The 26,707-nt window shown below is 47.4% G+C and overlaps 1 protein-coding gene across 1 annotated transcript in view; it reads right to left on the reverse strand.

The window, feature by feature from the left end:
• The window catches only part of LOC122938880 (RING finger protein 145-like), a 29,467-nt gene extending 4,563 nt beyond the window's left edge, over nucleotides 1-24,904 (reverse strand). The window contains exons 1-7 of the mRNA XM_044294738.1: nucleotides 24,749-24,904; nucleotides 22,228-22,553; nucleotides 22,039-22,147; nucleotides 21,870-21,961; nucleotides 18,879-19,114; nucleotides 18,626-18,801; nucleotides 18,411-18,551 (exon numbers count right to left, since the gene is read on the reverse strand). Coding sequence (XP_044150673.1) covers nucleotides 18,411-18,551; nucleotides 18,626-18,801; nucleotides 18,879-19,114; nucleotides 21,870-21,961; nucleotides 22,039-22,147; nucleotides 22,228-22,384 — 911 coding nt within the window. The 5' untranslated portion in view covers nucleotides 22,385-22,553; nucleotides 24,749-24,904. The remainder of the gene's footprint in view (nucleotides 1-18,410; nucleotides 18,552-18,625; nucleotides 18,802-18,878; nucleotides 19,115-21,869; nucleotides 21,962-22,038; nucleotides 22,148-22,227; nucleotides 22,554-24,748) is intronic.
• Between the last annotated feature and the right edge of the window lie 1,803 nt (nucleotides 24,905-26,707).

The raw sequence follows: 26,707 nt of genomic DNA on the forward strand, positions 1-26,707 counted from the left end.
CTTGGCAAAGGCATTTTTTGCATGTCCGGTTATGTACTGGGTTCCACTTAGGGCTGCCAGGTGGAGGCTTCCGCCCAGCAGCGACCCCGGTGACATCACCGGCACTGAAGGGTGGACTTTGGTGCTGCCCGAGCCTGTAAAACTGCTAGGGCAGCGATAAAGCCCGCCCATCAGAGCCGGTGATGTCACCGAACACACTGCCGGGTGGCAGCCTCCACCTGGCAGTGTGTTATTGTAAGTAAAAGAGCCCGTGCCCTGCGCGATCTAGCGCAGGGTAAAGGAGAGCATGAACTGCTCCGATGCTCAAGTCAGGGGGGCTGCTGGGGTGATATTATAGGTATCTCTGGGTTCAGCTCTGAACCCCGACAACCCTTTTAAGAGTCAAACAAAGTTTTCCATACAAGTTCACATCCAACTCATTATTACTTTTGTTCCTTTTTAACCCCTCCCACTGCGGTGCATCTCTATGAAAGAGGAGGAGTCAAGGCAAGGAGATGTAACGTTTCCAAGCACCCCCATCCCGATCCATTGTCCCTCTGTATTTCTTTGTTTATAAAGAACCTTTTCGTATCTTTTAATCTCATTAACCAAACTAAGCCGTGGGATCACATCTGGAACATCCCGTGGAATCCAAAGTCTCGCCAAAAACATTACCTTTATCAAAAGAATCTTTTTATATTTTTTGACAGTTTACCCTGTAGAGATCGCCCAATATCCAGCATTCCACCCGAAAAGGAATCACTACCTTAAATTTTTGGGTAATAAAGTAATCAATCGCAACCCAATATTCTTTTAGTTCTGAGCAAAACCAGAACACACGTGTGGAGCCAGCACCCGGCGAGTCACCCCGAGGACGATTCGATGTGTTCCTCACCCCACATTTATTAAACTCTGGGTAAAGCAAGACCTAGAACTACAACGTGATTAAAGTTGTGGGATTAGACAATATGTTCTCCCAGTCATCTACTTGTATGGACGAGCAGTCAAAGGATCGTGCAACCCACAGACGGCTGTATTCCCCGCCAGGACTTACTAACCAGTTTCCCAGCCTCTCGATACTGGTCTGGATCCCAGTCAGGTATCATAGGAAGATCTGCTCACCAGGGTCCTGCACAATGGGCTCTTCTTCCATTCACAAAATAACCATAACTGAGTGGATATAAAGTAACCCCTAGAACATGGAAGGTTCAGCACTCCCTTTTCTATCGGTTTATAAAAAGGTTCCATTTTAAGTCTTACACGCTTTCTTCCCAAATGAGATCATGAATACATTTTCTCAGTTTAAAGAATTTATCCGCGATCATCCATATAGGGGAGTTCCTCAGAATGTACAGGGGCCGGGGTAGAGGCAGCATCTTAATTAGGGATATCCTATCGGCTGTGGATAGCGGAGGTCGGAGCCACGTGACAATTTTGGCTCTCGTTTTAGTTATCAGAGGGATCAGATTAAGGTGCAAATCATCTTAGGAGATATCAACATACCCAAGGACTCAAAGGAGTCCGAAATCTTCAAGATTTTCTGGGGCCCCTCAATAAAAAGCTGAAAACTGTCAAGGGGCATAAGAGTGGTTTGTGACCAATTAATATCAAGACCTGGAACTTCACCAAAGGAATTAACTATTTGAATAATTCGTGGGAGTGTGATCTTAGTATTCTGTGAGGAATCTCCACTCCACCTTATCAAAGGCCTTGGAGGCATCAAGAGACAGGATGGAGAGAGACCCTACCCCCCGAACACTGTATGTTTGCGAATACTCGATGTAAACTATAATGCGTATCCTTACTGGCAATAAAGCCGTTCTGATCCGAATGTGTAATTGATGTAATAACCTTAGGGAGCCTTGTAGCAAGAACCCTTGAAAGAAGCTTCACATCGGTATTCAATAAAAAAAAATCGGCCGATCTGCCTCCATATCCAAGGGGTCCTTGCCTTTTTTAAATATTGATGTTATTACAGCTTCTGTCATTGATTCCAGAAGGGTACCATCCTCCAGTGATTCCGTAAATACCCTAAAAAAAAAACGGGAGAATGACCTCCCTGTATTCACGGTAGAATTTATATGGGAATCCATTGGAACCAGGGGAGTAGTTTCCCGAGCAGGCCTTTATTGTAGCCTCCATGACCGAGACATTGTCTTTCAGTGTCCGTTAGGACTGGTAGGGAGATGGACTCCAGATATACATCCATCATTTCATCTGGGATATTCTAATCCAAATTAAAGAAAGCCACAAAATACTTAACAAATTCCTTTTATAGATTCTTGATCTTCTATAATTAATCCTTTAAGAGAACAGATTTTTTTTTTAATTTTTATCCCGATTTGAAACCACCCTGGCCAACAATTTTCCTGGGCGCCCCGATTCGGCAAAATATTTTTGTCCCTTAAAGAAAAGCTTCAGGTGTGCCTTATCCAGAAGAACATCTGAATACGCCTGGCTGGCGTTCTCCGTAACTTCCCTATTTTTTTCTGTTTTATTCCTGGAAAATTCCTTCCCTCTCTTTCCTACCGTACCCCTTTCTCAAATTGGAGATATTACTAACAAATAAGCCCCTCATGAAGGCCTTAAAGGCGTCCCATACCAATTAGGGTTTGCCGAATTATAATTAATACCCCAAAAACTGACAATCTCCTGTTCCATCGTTTTATGGTCATCCATTATGGAGATCCAATGGGGATTGAGTCTAAATGGGGTCTTACCCAACATTATCCTTCATGGATACTTCCAGAGTAAATGGTACGTGGTCCGATAAAGCCCTGGCCTCAGATTTCATCCGCTTTATACATCTAAGGTAGTTTTTATTTATCAAAGCCAGATCTATCCTGGACATGGAGTTTCCGGATTTACATACACAAGAATAGGCTCTGTTCCCCTTCCCTAAATACCCCCATACATCTATAAAGCCCGATTCCAAACAAAATCCTGCCGGTGGGGACCCTTGTGCCTGGGTATAGGTGTCTCCCCCCCATTGGGTTCCTATCAGTTCCTGGATTAATGATACATTAAAGTCCCCATTAACTATTGAAGGACATTTAGGCCATTGGTCCATGAAGGTTAACAAACAATTAAGTACATGGAAAGAAAAGGGTGGGGGAATATAAATAAAGGCCAAAATACAGAGTGCCGGCGAGTTTTCCATAGAGAAATACAAGTCTACCTTCCTTATCGATAGAGGACGCCCGACAGACCAGATCCAGCCGCTTATGGACACTGTGCTGGCCACGCCCCCTTCACTGCCGTCTACTCTCTCTCTCTCTCTCTCCCCTAAGATTCTTAACCCCTTCAGCCCCCCTAGCTTAAACCCCCTTCATGACCAGAGCACTTTTTACACTTCGGCACTACACTACTTTCACCGTTTATTGCTCGGTCATGCAACTTACCACCCAAATGAATTTTACCTCCTTTTCTTCTCACTAATAGAGCTTTCATTTGGTGGTATTTCATTGCTGCTGACATTTTAACTTTTTTGTTATTAATCGAAATTTTTGCTAAAAAAAAAAAATGAAATTTTTCACTTTGTTGTAAATAAAAAAAAATAAAAAAAATACATTTCTATATACATTTTTCTCTAAATGTATTGTTCTACATGTCTTTGATAAAAAAAATGCAATAAGTGTATATTTATTGATTTGTGCAAAAGTTATAGCGTTTACAAATTATGGTACAAAAATGTGAATTTCCACTTTTTGAAGCAGCTCTGACTTTCTGAGCACCTGTCATGTCTCCTGAGGTTCTACAATGCCCAGACAGTAGAAACACCCCACAAATGACCCCATTTCGGAAAGTAGACACCCTAAGGTATTCGCTGATGGGCATAGTGAGTTCATGGAAGTTTTTATTTTTTGTCACAAGTTAGCGGAAAATGATTTTTTTTTTCTTTTTTCTTACAAAGTCTCATATTCCACTAACTTGTGACAAAAACTAAAATTTTACATGAACTAACCGTACCCCTCACGGAATACCTTGGGGTGTCTTCTTTCCAAAATGGGGTCACATGTGGGGTATTTATACTACCCTGGCATTTTAGGGGCCCTAAAGCGTGAGAAGTAGTTTAGAATCCAAATGCGTAAAAAATGCCCGGTGAAATCCTAAAGGTGCTCTTTGGAATTTGGGCCCCTTTGCCCACCTAGGCTGCAAAAAAGTGTCACACATGTGGTATCGCCGTACTCAGGAGAAGGGCAATGTGTTTTGGGGTGTATTTTTACATATACCCATGCCCAGTTAGCGGAAATAGATTTTTATTTTTTTCTTCTCACAAAGTCTCCCTTTCCGTGGATCCACAAAAAACACATACGGACGTCTAAATGGAGCCTTACAGGGGGTGATCAATGACAGGGGGGTGATCAGGGGGGTTGTAGTGTAGTGTAGTGGTGTTTGGTGCTACTTACTGAGCTGCCTGTGTCCTCTGGTGGTCGATCCAAGCAAAAGGGACACCAGAGGACCAGGTAGCAGGTATATTAGACGCTGTTATCAAAACAGCGTCTAATATACCTTTTTGGCGTAAAAAAAAATATAATAAAAAAAAAAATAAAAAAAATCGCCGCTGGCAGGCTGTAGATGCACTAGTTTACCTCCGGTTCCTGCGAACGCGCGCTCCTGTGTGCGCACGTTCACAGGAAATTTCGCATCTCACGAGAGGACGCACCGGCGCGTCCAGGAGGAATAACAGGGCCGCCGCCAGGACGCAATCCTGCGTTCGGCGGTCCTGGGTTGGTTAACCCCTTCAGCTGCACATACTGGCTAGCCTCAGCAGTGACAATTCTGGGCACAGGATCTGACAGACTAGAGAGAGCATTGCACAAGAAGGTAGGGGGAAGATCCTGTGTGTATTAGCAGTGTCATTATACAGCTGGGACTTGTAGTCCTACACATACAACATGCTGCAGAGTCTCCCAGCAGGCACACATGTCACTCAGGGCAGCTCTTGTATCCACTCCCTTAGCAGTGTCATTATACAGCTGGGACTTGTAGTCCTACACATACAACATGCTGCAGAGTCTCCCAGCAGGCAGACATGTCACTCAGGGCAGCTCTTGTATTCACTCCCTTAGCAGAGCGGGGGGAGGGGCAGAGTGTTTTTATTGCATGTAAACAAAGGGCCAGAAAAGAACCAGGGAAATGAGGAAATAGATATATTTCTTTTGTATAAAACTTGCTTAGCTTAGTTATATATTGCTGCCCATCAGATTTTCAGTGCTATATTTTTTTTCATAACTCGGACAACCCCTTTAATGTCCCCGTCTTGCAGCCGTTTTTTCACCACAGTAAAATTTTGTCTCTTTTCTCGGATCTCTTTAGAAAAGTTGGGAAAAAAAGGACACTTTGCTTCCATTGTATAAAACAGGAGGGCATTCCCTAGCCCTTCTCAAAATCATGTCCCTGTCTCATGATAAGAATTGGACAATCGTTTAGATGGTGACTGTATTCCAGAATTAAACTGTAGAACAGGTAACGTCAAGGAAATAAATGATCAAGGGAGAGTGGCGAGAGAAGGGAGAGTGGCGAGAGAAGGGAGAGTGGCGAGAGAAGGGAGAGTGGCGAGAGAAGGGAGAGTGGCGAGAGAAGGGAGAGTGGCGAGAGAAGGGAGAGTGGCGAGAGAAGGGAGAGTGGCGAGAAGGGAGAGTGGCGAGAGAAGGGAGAGTGGCGAGAGAAGGGAGAGTGGCGAGAAGGGGGGGGGGGGGAGTAAGTGAACCAGTCCGTATGAAGGATTTAGACCTGAGAGCCAAAGGGAGGCAGACCATATATTAGAGTGTAGGGGGTGATAGTCTGGCAGAAAAAAACAAACGTTTGCCTATGAAATCAGCCGTGTTGCAGAAGCTTTGATATAAAAGTGGCTCTCAACACACTGAAAGTGTTGAGGTGTAAAGTAAAGTAGCCTTGCAATCAGGGAGTAGAGGAGTTCAATTCTCTAAGCTGGTGGGGAGTAATGATCTCTTAACTGTCCATGGAAGCCATATTTTAATATATTTATGATGGGAGCGGAGTTCCCAATGTGATAGTTCCTCCAATCTAGCTAGAGCTTCTACTTTACTTCTCCATTGAGAGATTGATGGGGGAAGTAATGATTTCCAATTAGTGGCAATCAGTATTCTCGCTGCCGCCAATAATACTTTCAGGAGAGATGTTTTTGAAGCTGATATAGGGCCAGGTATTAAAGACAACAAAGCTATTTCTGGACAGCAAGGAAGCACATCGTCTTTCAAATCAAGACTGTCCCTCACCAGCTTAAAGATTAGGTCCCAAAAGGATTTTATTTTGGGGCATAACCACCATATATGTAGGAAAGAACCTTTTTCGGACAAACATCTCCAACATCTGTTAGATGTGTCTCCGTACATCAGACTTAACCTTACAGGGGTTAAGTACCATCTTGTGAGGACTTTGTATGCATTCTCTTGTATGATAACACACCTTGAAATGTTTTTCGGAGTGCTTAAAATAATCTGCGTCTCTCTATCTGAGAATTTATGGTCTAAATCATTCTCCCAACCCCTAATGAAGTATAGAGGGAAAGGGGGGGGACATCTAAAGGCAATAAATTCCTCTTAACCAAAGAGATGACCTTTGATGGGTATTGAGTTTGTGAGGCTAGATTCTCAAACCAATTTAATGATGGGTAAACCCGATTCTTTTTAGGAATAGAGCTGGTTATAGTTTTTAGACATAAAATTTGCATCTGGTTGAGGTTAGGTAGTTTAAATTAACTTATTAAGGAGGTGGGGTCAAGGAAGGTGCCTTCATCATCCAGTAGCTCGTGGATGGGCAAGTTAGAATTTTTTTCTTTGGAGGGAAATATATTAGAACTATATCTGTAAAGAATAAATCAAGGCAACTGAACGTACTGTAGATTTCTTGAAAACGTTTCACTCGTTCTTCCAACGAGCTTTCTCAATTCTGAGTGACTGTACAAAAAATTCTGGGAATAAATATGTAACTGAATCCACAACTGGTAATTAGACCCAGCATTGGGTCAAAGGTGTTGATTCCATTATCCTAATTGGAGTCAGTAGGTGATAAAGACTTCCCAGAAAAAGGTGTCAAGACAGCATTGTATGTGGCAGACAACAGATGTCTAACCCCCCCACACCTCTATTCAAGCTTGGCTTCTCCATTTTTACGTAGATGGCCTCCTTCACGCCTCGTTTGTAGCAATCGGCCTCCTTATCCAAAACACGTACTTGACTGTCTTCAAAGGTGTGACCTGTTCCTTTTAGATGTAAGTACACGCCTGAATCTTGACCAGAGGTTTTGGCTCTTCTATGCTGGGCCATACGCTGATGTAGGTGTTGTTTTGTTTCACCGATATACAGTTCTGAGCATTCCTCATTGCACTGGACTGCGTACACAATGTTGTCCATCTTGTGGACTATCCTTATAAAGGCTGATGCAGTCCCCGATATTTATAAGTGCCGATGGGTATGTAAGGCAGGTGCCTCTTACATCCAGGTTCTTCCACAGAGACCGTGTTACAGACGCCAATGGGTCTCCTGTGATAGGGCGAGGGGGCTTTCCAAAATCTGATAGTAATAAGGGTCTGATAGGATAGCCCACCAGTTTTTCTTCCACTGGGATCCATAGTTTGTGATGAGGTCTCCTGATCAGATCAATGATTCTATTGAGATGCACGGCTCCGTGATATCTTTTAATGGACGGCAACCCAATTCCACCTTTTATGAAAGGAAGGAGCAGGATCTTACTGGAAATTCTAGGTTTTATGTTTCCCCAGATATAAGAGGAACTCAATCTCCTGAAAGATTCAAAGAAGTAGGTGGGTAAATTTAGGGACTATTAGAGAATTAAATATATTACGCCTGCCTATCCACGAGATAAAGGAGGGTGACCATGAGTTTAATATTGCCGGAATGGATTTTAATAGGGGAGGGAAGTTAGCTTCGTATAGTCTAAGTCTGGTGTGATATTTATTCCCAGGAATTTTATATATGAGCGAGTCCATTCGAATGGGGAGTTTTCTTTAAGTGTCTGAAGGAGTTTAGGTGGGAGATTTATATTCATCGCTTCTGATTTAGCCAAATTTATTTTAAAATTTGAGATGAAGCCGAAGGTATTAAAAATCTCGATTATAGCAGGGAAAGCTTGGGTTGGGTTGGAAATCATTAAGAGTAGATCATCGGGGTATGCTGCTTGCTTAATCTCCAATGGACCACAAGTCAAGCCTTTTATCTCTTTAGACTGTCTAATGCATTGTAAGAGAGGGTCAACCGTGAGGATGAAGAGTATAGACGACAGGGGGCAGCCTTGTCTGGTCCTATTATTTATCAAAACAGGCTGAGAAAGAATATCGTTGACTTTAATATTGGCGCTGGGAGATCTGTACATAGAGAAAATAGCCTCTATAAAGGGGGTAGGGAATCCTACAGTATATTAATACTCCCTATTACTGCCCTATATATAGACAGTATATTAATACTTCATTACTGCCCTATGTAGACATACCGTATATTAATAACCCCTGTTACTGCCCTATGTAGACATATATTATATTAATACTCCACATTACTGCCCTATGTAGACACACAGTATATTAATACTCCGTTACTGTCCTATTTAGACATATAGTAAAAGGTATACCCCCCTATGTAGATTAACAGTATATTAATACTCCCCATTTCTGCCATATGTAGAAATACAGTATGTTAATACCCACTATTAATGCTCTATGTAGATATACAGTATATTAATACTTCTTGTTACTGCCCTATGTAGACATACCGTATATTAATACCCCCCTATTACTGCCCCGTGTAGGCACACAGTATATACCCTATTACTGGGATGACATAGGGATGTGGTGCGTCGCGCCCTTCCCCCGCCACGCTGCATTTTGTCCTCCCCGCATGACGGAGCTGCTCCTGAGCGCCGGGAGCGCAACATACCGGCTGAACATATTGATGGTCGGTGAAAGTGCTGTGCCTTGAGAGCTGGATGTCTAGTCTGTGTCTCATGGGCATGCGGTGTGCCGGGCTTCCATTGGTTCCCTCTGGCTTCTCCCGATTTTGCCGCCTACCGTTCTCCGCTCCCTGGTGACTCCCGATTTTGCCGCCTACCGTTCTCCGCTCCCTGGTGACTCCCGATTTTGCCGCCTACCGTTCTCCGCTCCCTGGTGACTCCCGATTTTGCCGCCTACCGTTCTCCGCTCCCTGGTGACTCCCGATTTTGCCGCCTACCGTTCTCCGCTCCCTGGTGACTCCTGATTTTGCCGCCTTCCGTTCTCCGCTCCCTGGTGGTTCTTGAATGAAGGTTTGAAGTGGTTTCTACGTGTGTCTCCTCGGCTCCCACCTGCTTTTACAGTTAACCCACCCCATCTTCAACTTTTCCTTTTACTCCATGATCTCCACTCCGAGGTATCGGCATGTTCTTATATTGCTCTCCTTGATCCTGTCACTGGACTTATGTTATGGATGAACTGTGGTGGCCTGTCTGCATAGCATAAGAAGTCCGGGGAGATTTGGCCATATTGGGTTTCTATCTTTGAGGGAAAAAAACGCTGTTGAAATAATACAGACTAATTCTGGAGAAGCTTGGAAGTGAACATTTTTCCTCAGTATTTTTGGTGGAGAGGGCACATCAGATCCGGGGGGGCACACCAATTCCTGGAATACAGCCACGACCACTTCTGGCGAAGATACTTGCCTCACGAGATAGATATAGGATTCTGAGAAGGGCGAGGGATTGTGCCCCTATTTTATACAAGGGGAGCAAATTGTCTTGTCTCCCTCCCCCCCGATTTCTCTAAAGAGATTCATAAAAAAACAACAACGCAGACTTGGCATTCTACCTTCACTAGTTATTCCAGAGGGGTCACAGTTCTAATACATAATGGTCTGTGAGGCATCCTCTATTAGACAAGCAGGGGAGATACGTTTTCCTCTATGGGAAGCTTCTTGGAAGGATAGCCATTTTGGCTTTTATTTATCAACACCCCCCCCCCCCCCATTCCTCTTTATGTTCCTAACTGTTTATTGACCTTTATGGATCAGTGGCCTGAAGGTCCCGTGTTAGCCGTTGGGAACTTCAACTGTGTTACTAACCCAGGGGCGGACAGGATTTCCAGGGGCAGGGACACTTGTACTCTTCCCCAAGAGCCCCCCCTCGGCACGTTTTTTGTCAGGAGGCGGGCTTTGTCCATATCTGGAGATATTTGGGTTAGAGAGCCTACTCCTGTATAAGTAGATCCGGAAGTTCCATGTCTAGGATAGATCTGGCCCTGATAAACATATTTAGGATATATTACACGGATGAGATATGAGCCCAGGTCTTTATCGGACCATGTACCTTACTCTCCGTAGTTAACCATGGGTTTCAATGTATGTAGGTTAATCCTAAGGTTGAGCGAACTCGAACTACAAAGTTTTGGTTTTTACCGAACTCGGACTTTTTCACTGAAGTTTGGGTGATTTTATTATTTTCCATTATATACGGAAAATAATAGCATTCTTAATACAGAATGCAAAATAAAATAGCCATTGAGGGGTTAAAAATAATAAAAATAAAAAAAGAAGGTGGCGTCACCGCAGGTCCTGCTGAATGAAGATAGAAGAAGATATCGGCTGCGCAAACTGGTCTGCAATTGCGGACAAAAATAGGACGTGTTCTATTTCTTTACGGAGCCGCGGACGAAATGCGGAATGCACATTGTGTGCTGTCCACATCCATTCCTGCCCCACAGAGAATGAATGGGTCTGCAAATTGCGGAACCGATGCGGGCCCATTCTACGGACGTGTGAATGGACCCTTATGCCGAATTTCTCCTGGACAAGGCCCAGCAGAGACTTCTTTTTTAAGGGACAAAAATATTTTTCTGAAGCGGGTCGACCGGGGTAATTGCTGGCCAGGACCAAAGGAAGGAGATAATTAGTATTCGTTCACCTGAGGGTACAATTATGGAAAAGATGGTGTAAAGGAAACCTTTCTGAAGTATTTTTTGGAACTATGTAAATGAGATGAAGTGATGGATTCATATTTGGATCTCTCTCACTTCCAGTTCTGACGGACACTCAGGGAATCTCTTGACCTGGATCCTTCTCTTTTGGAGCTAGAGGACGCTCTAAAGGCCTGTTCAAGAACATTTGTCTCCTGGGTCAGATGGATTCCTATATGAATTTTATCGCAAATATAGTGAGGTTATTTTCCCGTGGCTTCTGAGGGCGTTTACTGAATCATTTCAAAATGGGAGCTTTCCAGAATCAATGACATAAGCTGTTATAATACTACTATAGAAATAGGGGAACGACCCTCCCTTAGATATGGGGTCACACAGGCCGATTTCTTTACTGAAAACGGATCTGAAGCTTCTGTCGAGGATTCTGACTACAAGGCCCTCTACGGTTATATCATCAGTTATACACCCTGATCAGGGTGTATATCCCCAATAAGGACACTCATCAAAAGGTACATCATCTGTTTGTGAACATACAGTCTCTCGGAGGAGATCCCCGCTCCATCCCGTCTTTAGATGCCTCTAAGGCGTTTGACAGGGTCGAGTGGGGATTCCTCTGCAAAGTCTTGAAGAAAATGGGATTTGGTTCCAGGTTTAGAAATATGACTCTGTACAAGTCCCCTAAGGCAAGACTGAATATTAATGGGGGCCTGACAAGGAGCTCCTAGAGGAACCCGTCAGGGCTGTCCACTCTCCCCATTACTATCTATACGGAGCCACTTGCTGCTAGGGTCAGACAAGACGCTGGGATTGAGGGACCTAGGACACTAGGAGGAGAGGACCGTATTGATTTATATGCGGATGATGCACTATTTTTGTAAACCACACCAATACCTCACTTCCAGGAATTATTTGTATAGTTAATCCCTTTGGTGCGGTCTCGGGCTTTGATATTACCGTATTTTTTGCCCCATAAGATGCACCTTTTTCTCCCCCAAAGTGGGGGGAAATGCCCCTGCGTCTTATGGGGCGAATACTAATGAAGCACTTCCATTATGGAAGCGCTTCATTAGTACTGGAGGACTGGGAAGCGGTGAAGGCTCTGTACTCACCGCTTCCTGGTCGGCTCAGCTATCGGCTGTGCAGGGCTGTGCACAGCGCGAGGGCGCTCTGTGACCTCACACTGTGCGCCGCGATAAACAGCCGACAGCAGGATGAAGAGGATCGCGATGGTGAGGAGCGGAGGTCTTTGAATATCTTCAAGATTGCGGATACATTTGAATATTTGGGTATGATGATATCTCCCAAGAGTGAAGATTATGTACAGCTTCGTTTGATTCCACTGTTGAGCAAATTGAGGTAAAAGATCCCGGTGTGGCTCCGACTTCCTTATATCCCGAGTGAGGATGGTGATGTTACCCCAAGTCCTCTATAGCATTAGAAACGCCCCAGTATGGATTGAGGAGAAGAAGTTTTTTAAATTAATTGAGAGAATTAATTACTTATTTTGGGGAAGAAAGCAGGTAAGATTTAAAATGGAATATCTCTGCAAGCCGATGGAAGGCGGAGGGTTAAACCTTCCCTACTTCACAATTCGCTATCAGCGGATGGGTGGCAATAAGGGGGTCACTGTGCTGCACAATTATTATCTAGCAAGTAAAATTAGAGGTACTTGGGATGTCCCGAACCACCATTTCGGGCAGCCAGTACCTCACTTACTTCTATCAGGGAAGTTGGTCGATCCCAGATGAAAGCACTCTATGGTCACTTCCAGGTAGGACGGCACCCTGAGACGAGGGTGTCCATCTAAAGGTAGGAACACCTACAGATATCTAGTGTTCTACTCCATGTGGCATCTTTAGCAGCGGTGCACCACGACGCAAGTTATTTTTGAATGCGTGGAAAAGTCCCCCCCCCCTCGGGCGTGTACCGACATCATCGCGCACCGACGTAGCATCGTGACGTCAGCGCGTCCTTATGCTAGGAATATCACGAGAGCAAAGAGAAGAAGGGGCGAGGATAAGACTGGCTTATTATCATCTACAGGAACTAGATGAATTAGTGAGGGATCAATACTGGCAAACATACAATATCCTTTATCCTGCACAGGTGTAAGAAGGGAGAATATACACAGTTTATCTTGGTTTGGATACTTTCAGATATGTTCGGCACTTTCTAGTGTAAAGGCAGAGTGGTTGTTTGATCTAGACACATCTACACCTCTGACGGGGGCAGAAGGTTAGGACTGCTCAGCTTTATAAATGATTAGTTAAAGCACTATTTAATAACACATGCTCCCCGGGCGAAGGGCTTGGGGTGCGGAGTGTTTAATGACTCAAATGGAGGATTGGGAAAATATATTTGCACATTTAAGATTAGTGTCACATAACCTAATCACGTTGTGGTGCAATTTAGTATCTTACACAGAATATATGTGACGCCAGTATGGCTTAAGAAGTACTTCTAATTACCCACGGCGTGATTCTCCGGGCGCTGATTCTCCAGGTCCTGTACAGAATTAAAAAGATATTGGGGGGCAATCGATGACTTTATTACTCAAGAACTGAGAGTAGTGATCCCATGTACGGTAGAATGCCACATACTGGGCGATCTCTCCAAGGTAAAGTGCGACGAGTATGAAAGGATTCTCTTTAATAATGTTTGTGGCGAGACTCCTGACTGCACGAGCTTGGTTACTACCCGATACTCCAAGTGTGGATTCATGGTTAAACTTGGTTAGAAAGATCAAAGGAAATCGTCTATAGGCAGAGAAAGGCAGAGGATGAGGGGGATCGGGAAGACATACGTTTCCTGGCTCTTAACCCTTTATTTATCCCCTTGCTCCTGATTCTGGGACGGAAGGGATTGGAGACGCATCGCTAGGGGAGGGGGAAATGGAAAAATATTAATGTTTATGATGAATTTTTTTAGTATGTCTAAAATAATGCTTTAACCCCTTAAGGACATAGGACGTACCGGTACGCCCTATTTCCCGAGTCCGTACGGAACAAGTATGTACCGGTACGTCCTAACTTTAAAATCCGCATTCCGGCGCCCCAGGGGTTAATTTGAACAGGATGCCGGCTGAAATAATTCAGCCGGCATCCTGTCAAAACGCCGGGGGGGGGTCATGTGAACCCCCCCGTGTCGGCGATAGCAGCAAACCACAGGTCAATTCAGACCTGCGGTTTGCTGCGCTTTTTGCAGTTTCTGATCCCCGCGGTCCCTGACCGCGGGGATCAGAAACTTCAGAGTGCCTAAAATCAATATTGTGCACCCCCCTGCACCCCTGCACGATTTGATGGCGGCGGGTGTCGCAGGCGGTGGGGGCGTTGCGGGAGGCGGCCCGCCTCCCCTTGAATAATCGTTGGTTTTTAGTGGGTATACCAGGGTGCCAGCACATTGCTGGCACCCTGGTATAAATGGCTGACATCGTTGATGCAATGTCAGCCGTTTAACCCTTTCCATACAGCGGTCCGTAGGGACCGCTGTATGGAAAAGGTTAACAGTAAGAGGGAGCTCCCTCTCCGATCGGGGGGCTGCTGTGCCTTTGCAGCCCCCCGATGGGAGAGGGAGAGAGCCCCCAGACAGCCCCCCGAAGCCCCGTCCTCACCCTTCCCCGTCTGCGAAGTTGTGGCAGACGGGGAAGGTTCCCATGGCAACAGGACGCCTGCTCAGGCGTCCTGCTGTCCATGGTGCTGAACAGATCTGTGCTGAAAGCATAGATCTGTTCAGTGTAAGTAAAATACAGTACAGAAACCTATATAGAGTACAGTACAGTATTATACAGACATCAGACCTACTGGATCTTCAAGAACCAAGTGGGTCTGGGTCAAATATTTTTATAAAAAAAAGTGAAAAAAGTTAAGATAAAAAAAAAAACATTTATCACTGAATAAAAATTAAAAAAATAAAATACACTACACATATTAGATATCGCCGCGTCCGTAACGACCAGATCTATAAAACGGTCTTGTTACTTTCCCCGCATAGTGAACGCCATAAAAATAAAAAAATAAAAACTATGAGAAAATTGAAATTTTGCCCACCTTACTTCACAAAAAAGGTAATAAAAGTGATCAAAAAAGTCGCATGTACGCCAAAATAGTACCAATCAAACCGTCATCTCATCTCGCAAAAAATAAGACCCTACTCAAGATAATCGCCCAAAAACTGAAAAAACTCTGGCTCTTAGACTATGGAAACACTAAAACATGATTTTTTTTGTTTCAAAAATAAAATCATTGTGTAAAACATACATAAATAAAAATACAGTATACATATTAGGTATCGCCGCGTCCGTATGGACCGGCTCTATAAAAATATCACATGACCTAGCCCCTCAGGTGACCACGGTAAAAAAAAAAAAAAAAAAGTAAAAAAAGGAATTTTTTGCTTACGTCACAAAAAGTGTAATAGCAAGCGATCAAAAAGTCATGTGCACCCCAAAATAGTGCCAATCAAACTGTCATCTCATCCCGCAAAAAATTAGACCCTACTCAAGATAATCGCCCAAAAACGTAAAAAACTATGGCTCTTAGACTATGGAGACACTGAACAATTTTTTGGTTTTAAAAATGAAGTTATTGTATAAAACTTACATAAATAAAAACAATTGTATACATATTAGGTATCGCCGCGTCCGTGACAACCTGCTCTATAAAATTACCACGTGATCTAACCTGTCAGATGAATGTTGTAAATAACAAAAAAAAAAACGTGCCAAAAAAGCTATTTCTTGTTACCTTGCCGCACAAAAAGTGTAATATAGAGCAACCAAAAATCATATGTACCCTAAACTAGTACCAACAATACTGCCACCCTATTCCGTACTTTCTAAAATGGGGTCACTTTTTTGGAGTTTCTACTCTAGGGGTGCATCAGGGGGGCTTCAAATGGGACATGGTGTCAAAAAACCAGTCCAGCAAAATCTGCCTTCCAAAAACCATGTGGCATTCCTTTCCTTCTGCGCCCTGCCGTGTGCCCGTACAGCAGTTTACGACCACATATGGGGTGTTTCTGTAAACTACAGAATCAGGGCCATAAATAATGAGTTTTGTTTGGCTGTTAACCCTTGCTTTGTAACTGGAAAAAAAATATTAAAATGGAAAATCTGCCAAAAAAGTGAAATTTTGAAATTGTATCTCTATTTTCCATTAAATCTTGTGCAACACCTGAAGGGTTAACAAAGTTAGTAAAATCAGTTTTGAATAACTTGAGGGGTGTAGTTTCCTAGATGGGGTCACTTTTATGGAGTTTCTACTCTAGGGGTGCATCAGGGGGGCTTCAAATGGGACATGGTGTAAATAAACCAGTCCAGCAAAATCTGGCTTCCAAAAACCATACGGCGCACCTTTCACTCTACGCCCCGCTGTGTGGCCGTACAGTAGTTTACGGACACATATTGGGTGTTTCTGTAAACAGCAGAGTCAGGGCAATAAAGATACAGTCTTGTTTGGCTGTTAACCCTTGCTTTGTTGGTGGAAAAAATGGGTTAAAATTGAAAATTAGGCAAAAAAATGAAATTCGCAAATGTCATCCCCATTTGCCAATAACTCTTGTGCAACACCTAAAGGGTTAATGAAGTTTGTAAAATCAGTTTTGAATACCTTGAGGGGTGTAGTTTATAGAATGGGGTCATTTTTGGGCGGTTTCTATTATGTAAGCCTCGCAAAGTGACTTCAGAGCTGTAGTGGTCCCTAAAAATTGGGTTTTTGTAAATTTCTGAAAAATTTCAAGATTTGCTTCTAAACTTCTAAGCCTTGTAACATCCCCAAAAAATAAAATATCATTCCCAAAATAATTCAAACATGAAGTAGACATATGGGGAATGTAAAGTCATCACAATTTTTTGGGGGGTATTACTATGTATTACAGAAGTAGAGAAACTGAAACTTTGAAATTTGCTAATTTTTCCAAATTTTTGGTAAATTAGGTATTTTATTATGCAAATTTTTTTTTTACTTAATTTTACCAGTGTCATGAAGTACAATATGTGACGAAAAAACAATCTCAGAACGGCCTGGATAAGTCAAAGTGTTTTAAAGTTATCAGCACTTAAAGTGACACTGGTCAGATTTGCAAAAAATGGCCTGGTCCTAAGGTGTAAAAAGGCTGTGTCCTTAAGGTGAAAATGAGCCCGGTCCTTAAGGTGAAATAGGGCTGTGTCCTTAAGGGGTTAATAAAAAAATAAAAATAAATTTTATATATATATATATATTAATAATAATAATAATAATAATAATAATAATAATAATAATAATAATAATCATATACCCTATTACTGCCCTATGTAGACATACAGTATAATACCCACTACTACCCTATGTAGTCACAGTACATTAATACCCACTACTACTGCCCTATGTAGACAGTATTATTAATACCCATATCACTGCCCTATGTAGACATACAGTATATTAATACCCACTATTACTGTCCTATGTAGACATACAGTATATTAATACCCACTGTTACTGCCCTATGTAGACATACAGTATAATACTCACTATTACTGCCCTATGTAGTCATACAGTATAATACTCACTATTACTGCCCTATGTAGTCACAGTATAATACCCACTATTACTGCCCTATGTAGACATACAGTATATTAATACCCACTATTACTGTCCTATGTAGACATACAGTATATTAATACCCACTATTACTGTCCTATGTAGACATACAGTATTTTAATACCCACTATTACTGCCCTATGACGACATACAGTATATTAATACCCACTATTACTGCCCTATGTAGACATACAGTATATTAATACCCACTATTACTGTCCTATGTAGACATACAGTATATTAATACCCACTATTACTGTCCTATGTAGACACAGTATATTAATACCCACTATTACTGCCCTATGACGACATACAGTATATTAATACCCACTATTACTGTCCTATGTAGACATACAGTATATTAATACCCACTATTACTGTCCTATGTAGACACAGTATATTAATACCCACTATTACTGCCCTATGACGACATACAGTATATTAATACCCACTATTACTGTCCTATGTAGACATACAGTATTTTAATACCCACTATTACTGCCCTATGACGACATACAGTATATTAATACCCACTATTACTGCCCTATGTAGACATACAGTATATTAATACCCACTATTACTGTCCTATGTAGACATACAGTATATTAATACCCACTATTACTGTCCTATGTAGACACAGTATATTAATACCCACTATTACTGCCCTATGACGACATACAGTATATTAATACCCACTATTACTGTCCTATGTAGACATACAGTATATTAATACCCACTATTACTGTCCTATGTAGACACAGTATATTAATACCCACTATTACTGCCCTATGACGACATACAGTATATTAATACCCACTATTACTGTCCTATGTAGACATACAGTATATTAATACCCACTATTACTGCCCTATGTAGATATAGCAGATTTATACCCTTTGTTACTCCCCCACATAATACTTCCAGCATATAAATACCTGTGCATGACGTTCCCGTTCTGGAAGGCGCTATACCCCAGCAGGTAGAACTTGCAGAGGTTCAGCGCTCCCAGCGCCAGGTAGGAGACGGTGAAGGTAAGTCCGAGCAGACAGTACGGGGTCCCGCAGCATTCTGCCACACTGGAGGGGACACACAGAGGGGTACAAATACAGGGAACCCCAACATATAATCTACACACATAGAAGAGATTTACCTATTGAGGAAGATGAATAGGGGCCCCTGCTGCTCCAGGGCCCCAGGCTTAGAGGACAACGTGCTGAATACATGAAGAACAAACATGACCAGCCAGAAGACCAGGAAGATGAGCGGGACGGCGAGCTGGGACCAGAGCGACACCCCGACTGCCAGCAGCCTGGAGAGTTCAGTCACCTGCCATAACCAGGAGGGAGGCGTTACCCCGGCACAGAACACCCATGTACGGAGGACACACCCAGATATCGCCCTACCTGATACAGCTCCTCGTAGGCCGCCCTGATGAGGCTCTGGAGTCCTCCCAGGCTGGTCAGTGCAGTGTACGTCATCACCAGCAGGGACGGGGCTATAGACAGCGCGCTGAGGACAGGGAGAACCTGCAGGGGGAGCCCCGCCAGCCGAGCCAGCAGGGGCAGGATAGGACCCGAGAAGAGCCACACTTGGCGTGTCCTCATCAGCATGGAGCAGAGCACCGCCACCATCACCAGCCCTGCAGAGAAACCACAGCACAAACACAGTCACCTCCGAGAGCCAGCCGCCCCGCACAGGACACCCCCCATCAGTGGCAGAGCCGTACACACCGGTCACCTCCGGGAGCACGCCGCCCCGCACAGGACACCCCCCCATCAGTGGCAGAGCCGTACATACCGGTCACCTCCGGGAGCACGCCGCCCCGCACAGGACACCCCCTATCAGTGGCAGAGCCGTACATACCGGTCACCTCTGGGAGCACGCCGCCCCGCACAGGACACCCCCCATCAGTGGCAGAGCCGTACACACCGGTCACCTCCGAGCCAGCTGCTCTGCACAGGACACCCCCATCAGTGGCAGAGCCGTACATACCGGTCACCTCTGGGAGCACGCCGCCCCGCACAGGACACCACCTATCAGTGGCAGAGCCATACATACCGGTCACCCCCGGGAGCACGCTGCCCCGCACAGGACACCCCCCCCATGAGTGGCAAAGCCGGACATACCAGTCACCTCCGAGCCAGCTGCTCTGCACAAGACACCCCCCCATCAGTGGCAGAGACGTACATACCGGTCACCTCTGGGAGCACGCCGCCCCGCACAGGACACCCCCCATCAGTGGCAGAGACGTACATACCGGTCACCTCTGGGAGCACGCCGCCCCGCACAGGACACCCCCCATCAGTGGCAAAGCCGTACATACCGGTCACCTCTGGGAGCACGCCGCCCCGCACAGGACACCCCCCATCAGTGACAGAGCCGTACATACCGGTCACCTCTGGGAGCACGCCGCCCCGCACAGGACACCCCCCATCAGTGGCAGAGCCGTACATACCGGTCACCTCTGGGAGCACGCCGCTCCGCACAGGACACCCCCCCATCAGTGGCAGAGCCGTACATACCGGTCACCTCTGGGAACACGCTGCCCCGCACAGGACACCCCCTATCAGTGGCAGAGCCGTACATACCGGTCACCTCCGAGAGCCAGCCGCCCCGCACAGGACACCCCCTATCAGTGGCAGAGCCGTACATACCGGTCACCTCCGGGAGCACGCTGCCCCGCACAGGACACCCCCCATCAGTGGCAAAGCCGTACATACCGGTCACCTCTGGGAGCACGCCGCTTCACACAGGACACCCCCCATCAGTGGCAAAGCCGTACATACCGGTCACCTCTGGGAGCACGCCGCTCCGCACAGGACACCCCCCATCAGTGGCAAAGCCGTACATACCGGTCACCTCTGGGAGCACGCCGCTCCGCACAGGACACCCCTCATCAGTGGCAGAGCCGTACATACCGGTCACCTCTGAGAGCCAGCTGCCCCGCACAGGACACCCCCCATCAGTGGCAGAGACGTACATACCGGTCACCTCTGGGAGCACGCCGCTCCGCACAGGACACCCCCCATCAGTGGCAAAGCCGTACATACCGGTCACCTCTGGGAGCACGCCGCTCCGCACAGGACACCCCTCATCAGTGGCAGAGCCGTACACACCGGTCACCTCTGGGAGCATGCTGCTCCGCACAGGACACCCCCCATCAGTGGCAGAGACGTACATACCGGTCACCTCTGGGAGCACGCTGCCCCGCACAGGACACCCCCCATCAGTGGCAGAGACGTACATACCGGTCACCTCTGGGAGCATGCCGCTCCACACAGGACAACCCCCCCATCAGTGGCAGAGCCGTACATACCGGTCACCTCTGGGAACACGCTGCTCCGCACAGGACACCCCTCATCAGTGGCAGAGCCGTACACACCGGTCACCTTCGAGCCAGCTGCTCTGCACAGGACACCCCCCATCAGTGGCAGAGCCGTACATACCATTCACCTCTTGGAGCACGCCGCTCCACACAGGACACCCCCCCCATCAGTGGCAGAGCCGGACATACCGGTCACCTCTGGGAGCATGCCGCTCCACACAGGACACCCCCCCCCCATCAGTGGCAGAGCCGGACATACCGGTCACCTCTGGGAGCATGCCGCTCCACAAAAGACACTCCCCCCATCAGTGGCAGAGTCGGATGTACCGGTCACCTCTGGGAGCAAGCTGTCCCGCACAGGCCACCCCCCCCCCCAATCAGTGGCAGAGCTGGACATACCGGTCACATCCAGGAGCACGCTGCCCTGCACAAGAGCCCCCTCCCCATCAGTGGCAGAGCTGTACATACCGGTCACCTCTTGTAGCACACCGCTCCACACAGGACACCCCCCCCATCAGTGGCAGAGTCGGATGTACCGGTCACCTCCAGGAGCATGCTGCTCCGCACAGGCCACCCCCCCCCAATTAGTGGCAGAGACGTACATACCGGTCACCTCTAGGAGCACGCTGCTCCGCACAAGAGCCCCCTCCCCATCAGTGGCAGAGCTGTACATACCGGTCACCTCCAGGAGCATGCTGCTCCGCACAAGAGCCCCCTCCCCATCAGTGGCAGAGACGTACATACCGGTCACCTCTGGGAGCATGCTGCTCCACACAGGACAACCCCCCCATCAGTGGCAGAGCCGTACACACCGGTCACCTCTTGTAGCACACCGCTCCGCACAGGACACTCCCCCCATCAGTGGCAGAGTCGGACATATTGATCACCTCCGGGAGCACGCCACCCCGCACAGGAAACCGCTCCCATACCGGTCACCTCCGGGAGCTGCTCCACACAGGACACCCCCCACCCCATCAGTGGCAGAGCCGGACATACCAGTCACCTCTGTGAACCGGCACGGCCCGTACATAACATCACAACATGCAATGTGCTGCGGCGATGTCCTCACCTGACAGCGTGCTGATGTTGCGTGTCAATGAGGCGTGATCCCCGTAGACAGTCCCTGACCGCCCCGCCGCCATCTCCTGATGGACGTAGTCCCTGAGGATACAGAGAGGAACAGCAATCAACCCCACAGATGGAGGATGTGGATTTCTAACAGGATGGGGGTCACCTACCTGCTGGTCTGGTGGGCCACATAGAGCAGCAGTGCGGTCAGGAGGTAGAGGTAGAGGTGGAGCAGACAGCGCAGGGGCAGGAGCAGCAGCACCGCGCACATCACCTGACCTGCCGGGAGGAATAAGAGAGGGTCACTAAATGTTAGCATTACCAGAAAGTAACAGACAACATGGCGGAGCCGTCCTCACCCAGGTAGTAGATGTCCTGCATGGACAGGGCCCCGAGGACGGAGGGGTCATAGGTCAGGAGGGTGAAGTCCTGGGGGTCCCAGCGGTACAGCAGGTCCAGAGCCACAATGCAGGGAATGCGGAGGACAACATTGGCAGCTCCCTCCAGCTGGGACATGTTCAGCACCGCGCACACTACACACCACTATCCTGCGTCCTGCGGCACCGCGCACACTACACCCTGCTGCGCTACTCCATGCTGCTCCGCTCATCACCACCGCACCAGAAGAACCGCCAACCAGAGAGTATGGAAGCCGGTGAGATGTGAGAAGAAGGAACCAGAGGACCTGAAAGAGACCAGAGAATGAGACGGTACCTGATCATACAACGGTCCGATAATCCAGAAACCACAGGTCCGGAATATACCGCCACATACATACCTCACACTATAGACCCCCCCTTATACCTCATATCACACTATAGACCCCCCCCATCATACCTCATATCACACTATAGACCCCCCCTTATACCTCATATCACACTATAGACCCCCCCCATCATACCTCATATCACACTATAGACCCCCCCCCCTCATACCTCACATCACACTATAGACCCCCCCCCTCATACCTCACATCACACTATAGACCCCCCCCCTCATACCTCACATCACACTATAGACCCCCCCCCTTATACCTCACATCACACTATAGACCCCCCCCCTCATACCTCACATCACACTATAGACCCCCCCCCTCATACCTCACATCACACTATAGACCCCCCCCCCTCATACCTCACATCACACTATAGACCCCCCCCCTCATACCTCACATCACACTATAGACCCCCCCCCTCATACCTCACATCACACTATAGACCCCCCCCCTCATACCTCACATCACACTATAGACCCCCCCCCTCATACCTCACATCACACTATAGACCCCCCCCCCTCATACCTCACATCACACTATAGACCCCCCCCCCTCATACCTCACATCACACTATAGACCCCCCCCCCTCATACCTCACATCACACTATAGACCCCCCCCCTCATACCTCACATCACACTATAGACCCCCCCCCCTCATACCTCACATCACACTATAGACCCCCCCCCCTCATACCTCACATCACACTATAGACCCCCCCCCCCTCATACCTCACATCACACTATAGACCCCCCCCCCTCATACCTCACATCACACTATAGACCCCCCCCCCTCATACCTCACATCACACTATAGACCCCCCCCCCTCATACCTCACATCACACTATAGACCCCCCCCCTCATACCTCACATCACACTATAGAACCCCCCTCATACCTCACATCACACTATAGACCCCCCCCCTCATACCTCACATCACACTATAGACCCCCCCCCTCATACCTCACATCACACTATAGACCCCCCCCCTCATACCTCACATCACACTATAGACCCCCCCCCCTCATACCTCACATCACACTATAGACCCCCCCCCCCTCATACCTCACATCACACTATAGACCCCCCCCCCCTCATACCTCACATCACACTATAGACCCCCCCTCATACCTCACATCACACTATAGACCCCCCCCCCTCATACCTCACATCACACTATAGACCCCCCCCTCATACCTCACATCACACTATAGACCCCCCCTCATACCTCACATCACACTATAGACCCCCCCCTCATACCTCACACTATAGACCCCCCCCTCATACCTCACACTATAGACCCCCCTCCTACCTCACACTATAGACCCCCCCCCCTCATACCTCACATCACACTATAGACCCCCCCCTCATACCTCACACTATAGACCCCCCCCTCATACCTCACACTATAGACCCCCCTCCTACCTCACACTATAGACCCCCCCCCTCATACCTCACATCACACTATAGACCCCCCCTCATACCTCACATCACACTATAGACCCCCCCTCATACCTCACATCACACTATAGACCCCCCCCTCATACCTCACATCACACTATAGACCCCCCCTCATACCTCACATCACACTATAGACCCCCCCTCATACCTCACATCACACTATAGACCCCCCCTCATACCTCACATCACACTATAGACCCCCCTCATACCTCACATCACACTATAGACCCCCCCTCATACCTCACATCACACTATAGACCCCCCCTCATACCTCACATCACACTATAGACCCCCCCCTCATACCTCACATCACACTATAGACCCCCCCCTCATACCTCACATCACACTATAGACCCCCCCTCATACCTCACATCACACTATAGACCCCCCCTCATACCTCACATCACACTATAGACCCCCCCCCTCATACCTCACATCACACTATAGACCCCCCCCCTCATACCTCACATCACACTATAGACCCCCCTCATACCTCACATCACACTATAGACCCCCCTCATACCTCACATCACACTATAGACCCCCCCTCATACCTCACATCACACTATAGACCCCCCCTCATACCTCACATCACACTATAGACCCCCCCTCATACCTCACATCACACTATAGACCCCCCTCATACCTCACTGCTATGTCTCCGGCGCTGAGCTCTCCTCTCACTTCAGGTCCCAGACAGATGACGCTGCCGTCATGACGCTGAATCCGCCATGTTGTGTGAGGGCACATGTTCGGCAGCTGCGCACTCACCACGAGTCTTTCATATCCGCCATGTTTTCTGCTGGCAGCGGATCGTACCTGCGCATGCGTGTATTCCGATATGCTGCGCCCCTGGCGGTACACTGGGGTAATGTCCTGCTCCCGCGTTATCATCTCCTCACAGTGGGCTTCAGATACGGCAGCCATGATGATCTCAGTCCCTCAGGCAGCCGAGGGTCTGTGCTCAGCTCTCTCTGTCATATAGCGGCCATGATTCTGATTATTATCTCCTATTAATTCAGTAAAATTCTGATGTCCTCTTCTACGGTGGCGGCCATGTTTGCTGAGCCTTGGGGTTCTGTATCGCCTGTGCTGGGGATGGAAGGAGCAGTCGCAGGGTCTTCCGTATTATAATGGGATTTGTTTGGATCCCGTGAACACGGACGTAAACCGCAACGTTCGCCCTGATGTGTGGGCTGTTTTATTTCGGGGTGAGGTGGACACCCAGGTCCTTTCCAGTTTTCTGTCATCGGAGCGGTGTGCGTTCGCCGTATTTGTGTATTACGGTGTACGGTGCCTCTGACGTGGGCGTACTGTACTAAGATGGCAGACTTGGGGGCCCTGCACCAGAAACCGCCTCTCATGTTGTCAGCGGGGGCCGCACCGCCGTTCAAGCTGCCACAGAGCTATTTTGTCGCTTTTCCAGACCACATCAAGAAGGGACATATCTTGGAACGGTTTCTGTGCAGACACCAGTGGACATTAGAGGGATGTTCATTCAGAGTAGCCGCATTGGGCCTAAAGCCATCGGTGGACCTGCTTCTTTACAAGTGCAAAACCACTGCCTTCCAAGGAGTGGAGAGGAAGGCCGAAGTTAGATACTGCGGTCATTGAAAGTGGAGTCTGGAGGGGACAGAGGTGTCTAGAGATGGACAGAGGAGTGTGAGGGAGGAAAAAGGCGTGTGGAGGAGGGCAGAGGAGTCTGGAGGAGAATAGAGGTGTCTGATGGAGGACAGTAGAGTAAGACAGAGGAGTGTGGAGGAGACTAGATGTGTCTGACGGAGGACAGTAGAGTAAGACAGAGGAGTGTGGAGGAGACTAGATGTGTCTGACGGAGGACAGTAGAGTAAGACAGAGGAGTCTGGAGGAGAATAGAGGTGTCTGACGGAGGACAGTAGAGTAAGACAGAGGAGTCTGGAGGAGAATATAGGTGTCTGACGGAGGACAGTAGAGTAAGACAGAGGAGTCTGGAGGAGAATAGAGGTGTCTGACGGAGGACAGTAGAGTAAGACAGAGGAGTCTGGAGGAGAATAGAGGTGTCTGACGGAGGACAGTAGAGTAAGACAGAGGAGTCTGGGGAGAATAGAGGTGTTTGACGGAGGACAGTAGAGTAAGACAGAGGAGTCTGGAGGAGAATATAGGTGTCTGACGGAGGACAGTAGAGTAAGACAGAGGAGTCTGGAGGAGAATAGAGGTGTCTGACGGAGGACAGTAGAGTAAGACAGAGGAGTCTGGAGGAGAATAGAGGTGTCTGACGGAGGACAGTAGAGTAAGACAGAGGAGTCTGGACAAGGACAGAGCAGTCTGACAGAGAACAGTGGAGGACAGAGGAGTGTGGAGGAGGATAGAGGAGTCTGACGGAGGACAGTAGAGTAAGACAGAGGAGTCTGGAGGAGAATAGAGGTGTCTGATGGAGGACATTAGAGTAAGACAGAGGAGTGTGGAGGAGAATAGAGGTGTATGACGGAGGACAGTAGAGTAAGACAGAGGAGTCTGGAGGAGAATAGAGGTGTCTGACGGAGGACAGTAGAGTAAGACAGAGGAGTCTGGACAAGGACAGAGCAGTCTGACAGAGAACAGTGGAGGACAGAGGAGTGTGGAGGAG

Source organism: Bufo gargarizans, chromosome 1 (genome assembly GCF_014858855.1).
Source record: "Bufo gargarizans isolate SCDJY-AF-19 chromosome 1, ASM1485885v1, whole genome shotgun sequence".
NCBI lineage: Eukaryota > Metazoa > Chordata > Amphibia > Anura > Bufonidae > Bufo > Bufo gargarizans.